Raw genomic sequence first — 14,670 nt, forward strand, 5'->3', positions numbered from 1 at the left:
ACGAATACGGAAACAGAGAAACCTTCCAGAAGATGTATGAGAAATAATATCAAATTGAGTATATGTCATCAATGCAATAAATAACTGCGCTCTTATTCCAGGCGATCAACGCCTGATTATGTGGTGATGGACTATGTTCTATACACTCTTTGTAATAGTTAACATATACAATTGACAAGTACAGCAATACTGTATATACATATAAACGTAATATGTATTTTCAAGACGCGGATTTTCAGTATTAAAGTATCTGAATTTGTAACACAAACACTGCACATAAGCACTGAACAAAAGCAGGGCATACTTATTATTAGAACGGTCTGTTTCAAACCACGCAACTAACATTTTACGCTTAATACAATAAATAAGAATTATTACCAAAATAGGCAATACAGGACAAATAACATTAAAACTCAACACGATCCGCATTTGCGATCACATGTGAGCGGTAATTGCTAAGCATTCGTGTTTTAAATAAGATTTACAATTAACAAACATTAAAAGAAAACTGCTTTAATAAACTTTGAATATTGTTGTTGATTACACGTGTGAATAAATAGATCTTTTATGTCTAATTATGCATGTGTTTAAATGAAACAGAAATCTCCACCTGCAATATTTCTTTTCAAAATTTTCACTTGACCTTTTAGTATGACCTAGACTTTAAAAAAAAGTTAAACTTCATCTCATAAAGGTTAACATTTGTGCAAATTTATTTCAAAATCCATCAAAATATGAGAAGGATATTGCTTAGATAGAAATTTCCAATCTCTGAAGATGGAAAGGATATTGCTTAGATATAAATTTTCCAATCTCTAATGATGACCTTTATCTTTGAAGTGGAGAGACAAGACGGGTTTACTGGCGACATTCTGTCCTATTATGCTTAACATTGGTGCAAAGATATGTGAATTTTTTTCGATGTATGGTAAAGGTTTTTCAGGGACTGTAATTTTAATTCACGTTTGCAGGTTTTATTATCTGATTTGACCTCTGCTTCAAAGAGTGGCATTGACCTATCAGGTATGGAGAGGGATTTCACACGCGAAACGTTGTCTTGTGTCGGTTTACATTGTGACAAGTTATTTAACAGGCGCAGCGATGGGCAGTGGGACTGCTATATGGCGACTTCTTCTGCACACAACTATAATTGCTTACAGTTTTAGAGTATATTTTGAACTGGTATGACACATAAGTAAAGCACAGTGATGATGAACACATCATTTAATGCAATAAGTGGTTAATGGGTTCAAAAATATTATCATTGTAGAAATAAAAAAAAAGCTCGTACTTTGAATATTACTACACATACAATTTACTTTATGGAGAAACTGAAAAATAAACTTGTGTTTAGTAATGCCATATTCATTCTGTATACAAACGTAATATATAAAACCATACGGATGTATTATACACATATATATTTTTTTTAAACAATATGTGTATACAATATATAGACTTCAATATTGGTATACCACAGATTATGATTTAAACATACACATTACACATTTACGTTGAGTATTCAGAGTGCTATAAGATAAAGAAATATTATATTTATTGCAATTGTTTAATTATTTTAGTGTTAGAGTATATGTGGGAATATTTAAAGCTAATGTCGTCATTTTTATAGATGCGTTTCTATGCTGCATACATTCAATAAATATGTGCATTAACTGTCGTTCATATATTAAATACAGACTATGAGTATTCTTATATACTGTATGGTCACGTTTGATCGTCCTATACATATGTATTTGTCTTCAATTTAACGTTAAATATTCAGGTCTATACACATCAACAAAACGACTACAGCATGGATATTGAATAGTAGAAATACATTCATTGATTTGCAATAATGATAGTTAAAAATGTGAATATCACCATATTGATTATATTATATCACTGCTAACAGCATGTTCATATAATGATGACATGAAAAATATGTTCGGCTCATCAGAAACAAAAACAACATAGAAATGTTCAACGAATCCTCATTAACGATGTGTATATACAAATGTGTATCAAACGAGTTTTCTTAACCTATGACATAATTTACAAATAACACAACGATTAGGTTGTAAAACGTATTCACACAAGTATTGTTTAAATTTACAAATTTTTGCTGTCATATAGTAATGAATAATTTTAAATAATTTGATCTTACATACTTTTCTTGCTTTTGTTCAATAAACAATTATTTTAATATTTGATTGTCTATTTTTTAAAACTACGGTTGCTAAGTACAGGCAGCAAAAAAATAATTTTGCCAACAATTTTTTTTTACATGGCGTCCATTTTAAGAACGTACACAATTGTATATCAAATACATGTCATTTTTAAGTATCAACGCGGCCAGTTAAACTGTTAACCACTACTACCACTGTCGGAGTAATGGTCAGACGAATTTATTACTGATCTGCGTCCCTCAGATGGTGTTAAATACACACCAGAGAGCTCAGAGCTTCGAGGCATGTATCCCCAATCAGTTGGTGGAGGAGGCGCATCAGTGGTTGGACAGTCACTGATACGATCGATCGTGTCGTATATGTTGTTCCCGTCCTGCAGTGTACTGTATGTGTTTTCATTCCTCTGAAAACAAGGATAATACTCTTCTGTTAGACGCAACCTGTATATCAATGCATTGTAAGCGCAACAGAACACAAATAGAAAACTGTGCTTTTTTGAGGATCATCAAAGAGAAATATCAAGGCAAAACGCTGAAATAGGTTACAAATCCATTCAAAATGTATTTGTCAACAAAACAAAACATTTTGTGTTTACCGAGTTATGAGTTACGCCTCCGAGATTACCCAGCACTGAGTATGGCATTTCGCCTTCCGCTCTTAAGGTTACAGCTCCTTCCTCATACACGGCACTATGCTCGAACCCGTCGTTAGAGAGGCCACTTTGTGGATTATGTTCGTACCGTGCAGCCGTTTGTGCCTTTCTTCCGCATCTAAACCACAAATAATACATTAAAGGACTGCATCTATGACCTTTCAATACACAAACGTGCACTCTTACGTTAAAGTTTTATCGGGTTTCTTAGAGGAACATACGTGAGCCTGTATGGCATGAAAGAGCATAGTAATGAAATGATAACGTTGCGTTGATCTGTTCGTTTACAACCATTTAAATCATAAATGCGTTATTTTAGCTAACAAGTAAAACACATACTATGAACTGTTATACGATACCATTTAAATATACGGTCAACATACTTTATTAATACGATAACGATTACGACGACAATAATGACGATAGCTACAGTTCCACCAGCTCCTGCTCCAATGTACATGATTTGGGAGGCAGACGCTTTGTCATCGTTGCTTTTAGTGTCCCCAATTCCAGGAGATGGCGTACTGGTAGCCGTGGACGTTGTCATGAAAGAACTTGATGTTGTCTTCGCTGTTGTTGTTACACATGTTGTTGTTGATGTGGATGATGAGGTTATGGTTATAGCCGCAACACAAAAAAAATTACACCAAACCATTAAACATAATAATAAAACAGTTAAATAAATCAATACTGGGTGCTAGAATTACTAGACATTTTATAGAATTTTAACAGATGATATATAACAAACTTTTTAACCAGTTCATTAGTGTGAAGCTTTTATACTTTTCTTAGTGTCCAAAAGTGTTTTAAAAAGGGTAATGATCTGGTAGGATGTTTTGTCGTTAAAGGAAGACTTACAACATGGTAACTGTTCATCAGAAAATTGAGTAGAGCCCATATCATTACATTTAAATGGAATGGTTAACAAATCCGCATCATCGCTTATTTGTTTAAAATTGCGTAATTATATTCGTCGTTTATGTGTATGAACATATATATATATATATAAACTTAACTGATCACGATAATGACAATAAAAAACTAATATCGACATTCCTTTTTTTAAATCCGTTGATCGTAGGTAAAAACATAAAATGGACTGTATACAAATTTCTTTTATTTAAATAAAAAAAGCCAATTCATGCCATTTAGGATGATCAACAAATATTTAAGATGATTTTACCATTTGTTTGGAGAAAGTTTGAGGAGTATAAAGAAATGGAATCCAATCTGCCGAGTTCTGCGTTGTTTGCGAATTTAGCGATGTCGTTTGAGTTAGTTTTGTGTAATTTAGTTATGTACCTGACAACAGATGATTGAAAAACATTTTTCATGACAAGTAATATTTCAAAATCATTTTTATAAAGGAGTTATATGACAGAGATAATTTACATACATAAGTTTCGCGTACAATAATATATTCATAAATCGAATTAATTTAAATTTGAAGAGCGGTATGGCTTTCATTTTGCTAAGACGCAATCAACACAGTATGTATTGTAAGTATATTAAAAGGAATTGTGGATATTAATGTCAAACGTCGTGAGATAAAGTATTTCGTAAAATGCTCTATAACATTGCGTAAGCAAAGTAATCTTACACTTTATTCCAAGCAGTGTAATAGAGATAGTTGCCTAGAAGTTTAATGTCCATGAGTTGAGCTCCAGGGTCACTAAAATACTGAACACAATTGTTCTCCTCATAACCACAGCGTTAGATTATGTTTGTTTTGCCATCGGTAACGTATAACGCGCTTGCTGAAAGTGACATTTTATTTTAAACAAACCATATTCTATCTGAAATTAATTTGCATGTATTTATCTGTTTTACTAAAGAGATCTTTTTGAATCAGAAATTTACCCAAACCGATTTTCGTTCCATAAATTACAAAAAGTGAATAAAATGCTTATTTAATTCACACTTAGTATGTGATATTTAAGCCATTACCAATATAAGCTTTATGCTGTCGTTCAAAGTAAAGCAACAGGCTAATGCTATACAATATTGCCTTACATTAGCATTTCAACATCATCTGTTTACACATTTCTTATATCTCCGAAGCTATTGTTTCTCAAACATTTCTAATGCCTATTTAAATAGGGACATTGTGGGCTTTTGGTACCGTGAAATATAAATGTTCACTACAATTGGGAAGACATTTCTCGTATGACCAGTAGTAACTGTCCCTATGTGTGCATGCATTTTGCATTAGCGATATATATTAAATTTATAGAAATTTAGCGAGAGCAGTACAATTTAAGTTAGCACGAAAGAAAATAGTCAGATACATGTGTTTCATTATGCCGAGAAGTAAATGTTTAAACTTAAATCTAAATACATTTAATAGCAAAATCACTATATAACTTAAAATTCAAATAGACAAACATCAAGTTTGAAGAATAAACATAACACGTAAATGTAATACCCGATGTGTCAATGGCGATCCCGTTAGGCTCAATCATTGCTGAATACAGTGTTACAATGTTGGTGCCGTCTGTATCGGCGCGTTTTAATACTGCAAGTGTTGTACCAAAGTCGGTCCAAAACAGAAATCTAAATGGAAATTGGTTAAACGATTGGTTAACAGAAATATCAAATATTAATACAAATATAACCATTAGATAACAAAACACAAACATTTATTGCAGCATCCATAGAACATATGTTTTATGTCCAACAGAAGGAAACACTCAACAGAAAAATCTCCATAAAAACTACATCATGGTTCAAATGTAGTCTTAAAATAGTTTTGTTTGATGCTCAGTAGATACTTTTCATTTAATATGTTTCGCTAAGCAGGACTATTATTTAAAGACTACATACGAATATAACGACAAAACAATGAATATTAAAAAGAAAACACATGTAAGATAAAACATTTAAGATACAACCTATTATTGCAACGACAACATTTAAAAATGTAGTTTTTGTGAAATTAAATGAGAAGATGTAGTATTATAAATTATTATCATGCTAATTAATCACAGCTATTCATTCTGATATTTTATACATGGATTTCTTAAGATCAATAACATTAATCTATTAATTTCAATTTACGATGCAAATATCCGAAAATTATTAGCAAAAATACATTTTTCTGCTACTAACTTAATTTAATCGTGTCAAAGGGAGTATACATTTTGTTGCTCATGTAAACCAAACGAAGCAAAACATTAAATGGAAAGAATCAAATTCCTATTATCTTGTAGTGCTCTTGAATTTTAATTTAATTAGTATGCTTACTTTGTGGTATTGTTTCTTTACAAGTGAGTGTTTTCGATTAATTGTAATTAAATATAAGGTTTGGCACGGCTTTCTACCGATTTAAACCCCTTTCGGTTGCATTTACTGTTCTAAGGCGGCGATAGCATGTTTATTTCATATCTCTTATGATATCTTTATATTATATCACTTGTTCTATGTATTAAACTGTATTATGTCGCTAATTATTCAGTTTCCTGAACTAAATGGCAAGCTTAAGTAAGATTTTTTCTCCTGATAATGTTCTTGGGGTTTTCTTAGGTCTTTATATTTTAAAAGACACTTCTTAAAACTGGCTTATCTATCAATCATTGCATATGTCTTTTGTTCGATACATGTTTGTATATATTTACCCACCCTTTGCTAGGGTCAATTTCAACTGCCCTCGGATGAACACCTTCCGAGATCAGTTTTCTATGGATACCATTAGGAGACACAACTCCGATTCCAGTGAAACCTGTTGGCAACTGACTTGTGCTCACAGCAGTGTAGTAAATGCTACCCGTACTGTAGTCAAGAGCTAGTCGGTCGGGGTGTGCGCGATAAGCCCCTGTGGAGTCAGAAAATACCAACAAACAACTGTTATAAACTGGGAAAGATTTAATCAAAATTAATGATAAATTCAATTGTTTCAAAACACACAATTAGGTGTAAATAACAACGACATGTTTTAAATCAAAATAGCTGAAATTAAAACAATGAATCATACTTAGGCATTATGATCTAAATTATTATCATGATAAATAGTTAAAAAGTGCCGTAAATAGCTACACTGTTGCTATTCATTCTACAATTCAAAAAGAAGAGATCAGTTGCAATATGAAACTCATGAAACTCAATGATTGAGTGGGCAAAATACAAGTTAGTGTATACATGCCAAATATACGCAGAGGGTTTCAAAATCAATTAAAATTATTTTAAAACCTTTTAAACATAGTAGAAATAGAAAGATGAAGGAAACTATATTTTCGCAACTGGTAACGGTATGGAGCATGAAATAAATAAATATTAGTTTCGTTTGTTTTTATATTGCGATACCATTCGGTACGTCTGTTTTATAACCGCATTGAACTGCAGTTTCCGTTCCAATATGCTAATTGTGATTAAGATTTTTAGAGATTATTGTTGTTTTGTGTAAATATGTTGAAATTAAAAAAGCTTTACGTTTTCATAAGTGGAAACCAATTACGAAATAATTGTTTTGCGCAATTACAACATTTCAATTGTGTGTTACAAATATCAAACTGATAATAATGATGCGCACTGTAATACCATATATGCGCAGATTCTTGAAAGGTATATTAGCTCTAAAGTCGGGTCGAAAACCGGCGATTACTTTAGATTCAAAAACACTTTTGCAAAAGCAACAGCTATGCAAACTTAAATTCTGTTAAACCAAAGATAAATACAGTAAGTATTATGTATTTAAGATATGTACTTACCAACATCAATTAACACTGAATATCCCGTACCGTTGATATCTGCAGACTGAATATAATTCGATGTGGTATCACCCCAATATATTCTGTTCGTAATTGAATTGTAAAGTACTCCAGTAGGGGCATCGACGGTTAAACTGTCAAGGGCGTGTACAGCGCCATTTACTAGAGAAACTTGATATACTTTATCATGGGTCCAATCCGAAACATACATAAAATTGTCCGACAGTGGTTCTGCAATAACAAAGTAGAACACGCAGTTTTAAATGAGCATATCAATGGTACATAAACTAGTTCATCTTGTAATACTAAAGTTTTATGCATAATCATATGAGCAGCAGTTATTTAAATCCGTTATTCGTGGAAATTCAGGAAACTGTTACACACATTTTTTACAAAGCTTTACAGTTGTGCCATGTTTATCAATATCGCGGGTTCTTTAAATTCCCTTACAAGTTAGAATGTCAGACTCATTTTATGTATAATTTCCATTAGCTCCTGAACGGATTGGTAAACAAATAGACGGCCAACTGATAAGTACCTGATGAGCATGTTTCCTTGTTGTTATCAAGAACGAAACCATAGCTACACTGACATATTCTGTTTCGACCAAGTGGAATACAAATGTGCTCACAGTCCCCATTATCAGCATTGCAAGGGCCTTTTAAAAAGACGAAAGTCCATAGCTGTTTTACCGCCTGCTATATATTTTGAATTATTGCTAACGAAATAAACAAAAATACAAATATTACTTCACACAAAGGAGTCTATTTAATTAATTTAGGACCAACATAAGGTTTATTTTAAAATGTTAAAATTTAAAAGAAAAGAAAGCAAAAAAGGTAAATTATTTCTTAAGTCATTTACCGTTCTCTTCTGGCTGTTCGGTGATATCAATAACACAAATATCTGATACACTAGTATTAAGAAAGTTAGTTGCGTCTTCTGTATTTGTCAAAGACAAGACATCAATAAAGATGCCTGCGTCAGCCACAAGAAGGTGATTCTAAAAATCAAAACTTGTGAGAGACACTCTGACAGTCTTTTATTTTAGACATAACTTCGACTACGTTTATTGGCAAACAACATGACCTAGGCCGAAACATACAATAAAACGTAAGCATAACGATGAGTGATTAGTTTTACAAAATAAATAAAGAGCTTTACTCTATGTTCATATGTTGCATTTGTTTTTCATCACGGTTAATTTTTTCATCACAAGACTAATGCATAATTGTTCCTCTTTAAATTGAGGCATAAATATAATATATATATATATATATATATATATATATATATATATATATATATATATATATATATATATATATATATATATATATATATAATTGTGGTCATTAAGGCGCTCGTAAGAAGACATTTAGAAATAAAAAGTACCTTGTATGAATGAAGTTTTAGAGGCGAAATAGAGTAAGCAACTCCCACGTCAACTGCTGTCAGTTTAGTTCCATCTAACTGCACTGATTTTAAAGCGTTTCCGTCAATAAAATACAGTCTGGAAGTATCAATTAATATTATAACGACGAATTAAAAGACAAAGTAATAAGTTGCATATAGAATGAATTATTGTTACATCAAATTTTTGATACATCAGTTTTTAAGTCTATCACAGACGATATAAACGATTAAAAAAATAGCAAAGCTTTGCAGTATTATCTTTGTTTTATCAATACATGTCATTGAATACGCATTCTCCAAAATGCATTTTTAAAAATAAATGCACAAACCTCTGGGAAGCTGCATCAAAAGTAAGGTCTCGAGGTTCGGACAAGTCCATGAGGCTTACTATCGTCTGAATATCGGTTCCATGGACATGAGCCTTCTTGATCTGGTAGCTTCCTAATCTCCCATTTATCCATATCATTGTGCTAAAACAGGTACAAACTTACACAGTTAAGAGTACAGAATAGTACAGAATCTTCTAAGCGTTAATTTTTTATTTTCGAAACATACTTAGTTTGACTACTTAATATTTCATTTTATTCAGTGTGTTTGTTTATTAGTTTTTTTTCTATTTAAGTGGGATATCATAGCCGATGATTCAACGTGATGCTATTTTTGCGTCGTTGAATGCATGCATTAATACGTGTTTTACCTTACCTTAGTAACGGAATAATATTTAGAGCCTTTGGATTATCCAAGCCGCTTGAAATGAGCGTATGCATGTTTGTAGTTGTTTGAGAGAAAACATTTATTTTCCCTGTTCCAGATTGTTGTCCTTGGCACCAATACACGTTCTTGTCTCCCCAATCTACTGCGAGGCCTAATTGAAGTTCTAAACAATATAATTATGTCTAGTCTTTTTAAAGAATTGATCAGTAAAAAACAAACTTTTCCTAAAGGCTTAATATGCTTTATAACTTTAAACAATATCATGAACATTTAAAGCTTAACATTTATTAACCATTTTAAATTTACTTTTAAATTTACAAGCAACATTAATGTAGGCGTTTTCGATTGTTTTTATAAACAATACCAGTCACGGTTTCCGTTGCTGATGTAATACGTTGCTTTGTATGAACTCCGTCCAATGTCATCGCAAATATGTCACTACCATCCGCAAAGATTATCTTTCGATTGTGAGAATCTACATTACAAGATCATACATTATTGCATTCTTAAAATAAATTTGCATACTTGGAAATGTTAAAAAACTAACACATGTCAATACAAAATAAAGGTTAATGCATATTCTAGCTTTGATATTACATCGTTAGGCATCGTTGCTACACGGTAATATACCATTTTATCCACCATTTATGTTAATTATTTCACTTAAAATAATTATTCTTAATATTTATGTAGAGTTAGTCTCATACCGACTGTTATCCAATTGATGTTTGATCCAACATTAGAGAAACAGGTCTTGTTTGACGTTATGTATTCACTTTCGTCGTAAATCCCTCGTATATCAGCAGCACATAAAGTTGTTGTTGTAGCCCAGACTAAGGCACGATGAAGGGAACCAGTAGTCTCTGCAATCACGAGAACACATCTTACCGTTTGCATGAAAAAACTTACCAAACATTCATAACTTGTATACATAATGTGAATATGAACCAATGAAACATAATACGTTCATCAACGAATTGGACTAATTGTTAATAATACTTGATTTTCGTTAAATTATACACATTTATCTTGTGATTGGTCGTGTGCTAAACGTTTGTTAATGTGTTTCATAAAGTAAAGATACACAGTATGACCAATTTACCAGAACAGGTGCGTCCATCTGAATTCAACGCAAATCCCTCCGCACACAGACACACGGGTCTTGTAGATTCGCTCACACATATGCTCTCACAGGGACTGCTTGCACAATGATCTGTACATAAGAATGTTCCCTGTATGGTTTTAAAATTAGACATCTTAAGCGTACAATTTATTATATACATTATTGGTATCTTGGACAACAAACGTATATTTGCTATTCAACAGTATTTAAATAAAATTGTTCATCACGTGGAAGTGATAATTAGGCTGTGCATTAAAGCATTTACAATATCCCTATTGCATTACAGCCAATAATGTACTATGTCGTGTAGAACTATTAAACATCCTATATGGGCATTTGAGACGGAATTTAATATATATATACTATTGAAAACGAGAGTAATTCAATCCACACATGAACGAAATCGAAGCTATTAAAAGAAAACAATGAATGCGGTGATAATTTTGATTAACCTGTTGTCGTAGGTAGTGGTGCATACACAGTTACGCAGGTAATTTGAAAATCCATTTTTGCTGATAGGACAATGCTTTGGCCTTTGTCGTCTTCGCCGGTGTCCTTGTTAAATAGACGCACTAATCCGCCTAAGTTGAGGTCAATATCTGTTGTTAAAACAACGTCCTGAAGCATAGTTCTATTTAGAATAACTATTATTATTTAACAAACGTAACGAAAATAAAACCAATAAAAATAAACGAATATTACTCAGATATTTAGGTATCATTTCTGTTTGTTACTTTTATACAAATAATACATACGGAAAAGAGTTGTATGTCCAGAAATGACGAGTGCGCCAATCGTTTAATCATCACTCGTTCTGTTCCATCTAAATTTGATCGCTCCACAGAGTCACGGTAACTGTCAACCCAGTACAGCTTTGACGAGGCAATATCCACATCCAAAGCTATTGGATAAGCTGTTCCCTGAGACACTATGGTTTTACGGCTGCTTCCGGTAAGAGTGGAACGCTCGATCTTCGGCAATGACCCAACATCGCTCCAAAATAGGTATCTTAAATCGAAAGATACAAAAGTGTATGTGCAAACCAGTAAAATTATATTCAAGAATGGACTTGCTCATAACAGAAGCTTTTATATCCACAGAGACAACTATCTCTTGCTAAAAAGAAAATATTGTTGACTGAGCTTTTTTAATTTAGAAATGGCGACATAATAATTAAGCATATTGTTCTGGAAACATGCATTATGTCAATATTCAAGTTTTATGAGTTCGATACAGTTGTTAAAGAGGAATAATCATCCGCTGACTGTAGTTGTCCTTAATTGAGTGGTTGAGGATATCAAATAACACTGTTTGTAAACCTACGTTTAATAATACTTAGGAAAGGAAAATGAAAACTAGATTGTTTGAATAACATGGCGTTAAATTATAATAAAACAACGAAAACAACAAGCCAAAAAAGTAACTTACTGGTTAATCGGATCGACGGCAATTCCAGTAGGTTTCTCGACGTTTTCGTTAACGAGAAGTTTGTAATGTCCATCATTTCGTAATGACTGTACTGCGACCCATCTAAACGTTGGATCTGTCCAGTAAATGTTGTTTGAGATCCAATCCAAAGCTATCTTCACTTCTCCTCTAGAAAGTCCGGAATGCAGATATGTAAGAGTCAAATTCGGATTACTGCTCTCGGGATTAAAATTTAGCTTTTGAAGAGTCGCTGTGTAGCGGGCATAAATGTACACCTGCTTCCGACCGTAGTCCACGTCGATACTCTCGGGCCGAGTTAAGTAGTTATTGTAACTAACCGTCTTTGTACGGTTAAAATAAACGGTAGTGTTTCCATTTTCCGTCTGAAGCGGAGTTGAGAGCAAATGGGTCCTGTCATTGAAAACATATTTTACATTGGATCCAAGCACCAGATACCCCGTTGACAATGCATCTGAAAAAAATAATTCAACAAACTCTACAAGAAAGATGCAAAAAATTAATACTTAATGTTAACTGAATGTTAAGTTGCTAAAAGGTTATTTTTTGTATTTCCTTAGTTATCACAGGGCATATGCACGTCCTTCGTGTGCTAATCAGATTTAATATATACCAAATAGACATGCATACTAACTAATAGCGTACGTACCCTTTTGTAAACAGTACGTTTTCGAATCAGCATGAAATTATTTTATATAACAGTACATTGGCTTTTAATAGTATAAGTATCTATTGTTATACCTGATCATATGACAATCAGTAAATGAACATTCAGAATCTTATTTAAGCTCAAACGTCCATTCATATCAAAGGCAATCATTTTCAAAATAATTTTGTTCTTAAAGCATGTTTAAAATTATATTCTCGTGTTAACATTACATGTCATCTCATCACTCTATTAATCCGCGCTCTGCGTCTTAATTATTCGAACAATTTATTTTATTTTCATTTACCATTGTTCAAACCAGTCCAATTCTTTTTTTGCCTGGTCAACTGAGAGTCTTAGAAAACACTCAGTTAACACAGAAAGTGCTTTTTGATTTAAAGTTAAAATCGGCATAGGCCCATTGTATGGGGAATGTTTTTGAACGTTTATTAATTATTTATAACGTGTTTCCCTTACCCCATATATTTGATCTGTGATATACACGAGTCATCTGCCTAAAGAACAATATGACACTAGAATAGTTACCGTAATTACTCTAAGTTTTTCGGATACTCTAAGACTTCGGACACCCTCTTTTTTAGCAAAAATAATAATTGTTCGTGACTCTAAATTTTCGGACATACGGGTTTTTTGTTAATAATGAATGTCTCTTAATTTTCGGACAGTATACTTTACCGCCATATTCTAAAGACTTTGGCACTGTTTTCGCTTATCTAGTGACACTTAAATCATGGATTTTTACAACCTGATTAAGGTCTTTAAATCAATCTGGCAGATGCATGCCTGATAGCAATAAACTATTTCATTCGCTTACTTAGGTAAATAACCATGTATATCGGCAGCAAATAAAGGAATAACCAGACAGGATTTGATACAGTGAACGCAGAATGTTTTCTGTTTTTACTTTTGGTGTTCCATAGCATTTCAGGCAGGAGTTAGCAAAGCTGTAAAGTTGTATCTATTTTTAAGCAGAACTAGAAGAGTAAATGACAAGCAAATTAGTGTACATTGATTTATTGCATTTATTTCAATATAACCATAATTTCCGACACCTTAATTTTTGTCTCTAAATTTTCGGACACCTGTAATTTTGAATATTATTCGTATCTAAATTTGTCAATTATTTTTAATTGTCCGAAAACTAAGAGTAATTACGGTAACTCTTTCATTATACAGTTAGACGGTTTGAAGTCATTTTTTTGTTTGCAGACAATAAGAAATAGCTCAACAATCGTTGTACGCAATAAGTTGTACAGTTAAACAGTCTTCTTGTCGCGTCGTTTGACATAAAACAATGTGATCATATTACATTGTATATGTTACTACAACGTTTTTATCCCCAAAGTTTATGTGCAAAAGAGAAGTTTGATATATTTTGTTTCTGTGCTGATCTAATTTGATGGATCTGTTTTTTAAATTCCGTCAGTGTAAAGCCTGTAGATGTTTGTTGTTCGTATTTATACAAAATACCACGCACCAGTTATTTTACTGCGCTTCAATTTTATAACACTTTAATCACTGGGGCATAATACCTCTGATAAATTAACATTACTACGTATATGGTTGTTATCTTTAAACGATTTAAGCAAATGTAATACTTAAAACGAATAGTATTAAAACACTGATGAATATATCAGTTGTCTTCATGTGCGTATTAAATTAAGACTAGTCTTACAATCGTAAATGGTTGTAAAACTTTAATTATGTGCAATTGCCCATCGTTGTCATATGTGGTGTGAATTTAATATTAACTAACTCAAATA

At 32.4% G+C, this 14,670-nt stretch overlaps 2 protein-coding genes across 2 annotated transcripts in view; both read right to left on the bottom strand.

The window, feature by feature from the left end:
- Positions 1 to 751: 751 nt before the first annotated feature.
- LOC127844045 (uncharacterized) lies at positions 752 to 3,555 on the bottom strand. Its single transcript, XM_052374014.1, has 3 exons — positions 3,222 to 3,555; positions 2,782 to 2,956; positions 752 to 2,589 (listed from the first exon to the last, which is right to left on the bottom strand). The coding sequence occupies exons 1-3, from the start codon at positions 3,491 to 3,493 to the stop codon at positions 2,365 to 2,367; spliced, it is 672 nt and encodes a 223-aa protein (XP_052229974.1). The 5' UTR covers positions 3,494 to 3,555; the 3' UTR covers positions 752 to 2,364.
- Positions 3,556 to 4,614: 1,059 nt separating this feature from the next.
- The window catches only part of LOC127846106 (low-density lipoprotein receptor-related protein 4-like), a 73,543-nt gene continuing 63,487 nt past the window's right edge, over positions 4,615 to 14,670 (bottom strand). The window contains exons 6-16 of the mRNA XM_052377282.1: positions 10,379 to 10,534; positions 10,036 to 10,146; positions 9,660 to 9,822; positions 9,287 to 9,427; positions 8,937 to 9,054; positions 8,406 to 8,544; positions 8,080 to 8,199; positions 7,542 to 7,772; positions 6,457 to 6,649; positions 5,264 to 5,391; positions 4,615 to 4,634 (exon numbers count right to left, since the gene is read on the bottom strand). Of these exons, the coding sequence (XP_052233242.1) occupies positions 4,615 to 4,634; positions 5,264 to 5,391; positions 6,457 to 6,649; positions 7,542 to 7,772; positions 8,080 to 8,199; positions 8,406 to 8,544; positions 8,937 to 9,054; positions 9,287 to 9,427; positions 9,660 to 9,822; positions 10,036 to 10,146; positions 10,379 to 10,534 (1,520 nt within the window). The remainder of the gene's footprint in view (positions 4,635 to 5,263; positions 5,392 to 6,456; positions 6,650 to 7,541; positions 7,773 to 8,079; positions 8,200 to 8,405; positions 8,545 to 8,936; positions 9,055 to 9,286; positions 9,428 to 9,659; positions 9,823 to 10,035; positions 10,147 to 10,378; positions 10,535 to 14,670) is intronic.

Source organism: Dreissena polymorpha, chromosome 9 (genome assembly GCF_020536995.1).
Source record: "Dreissena polymorpha isolate Duluth1 chromosome 9, UMN_Dpol_1.0, whole genome shotgun sequence".
In the NCBI taxonomy this organism is placed as follows: domain Eukaryota; kingdom Metazoa; phylum Mollusca; class Bivalvia; order Myida; family Dreissenidae; genus Dreissena; species Dreissena polymorpha.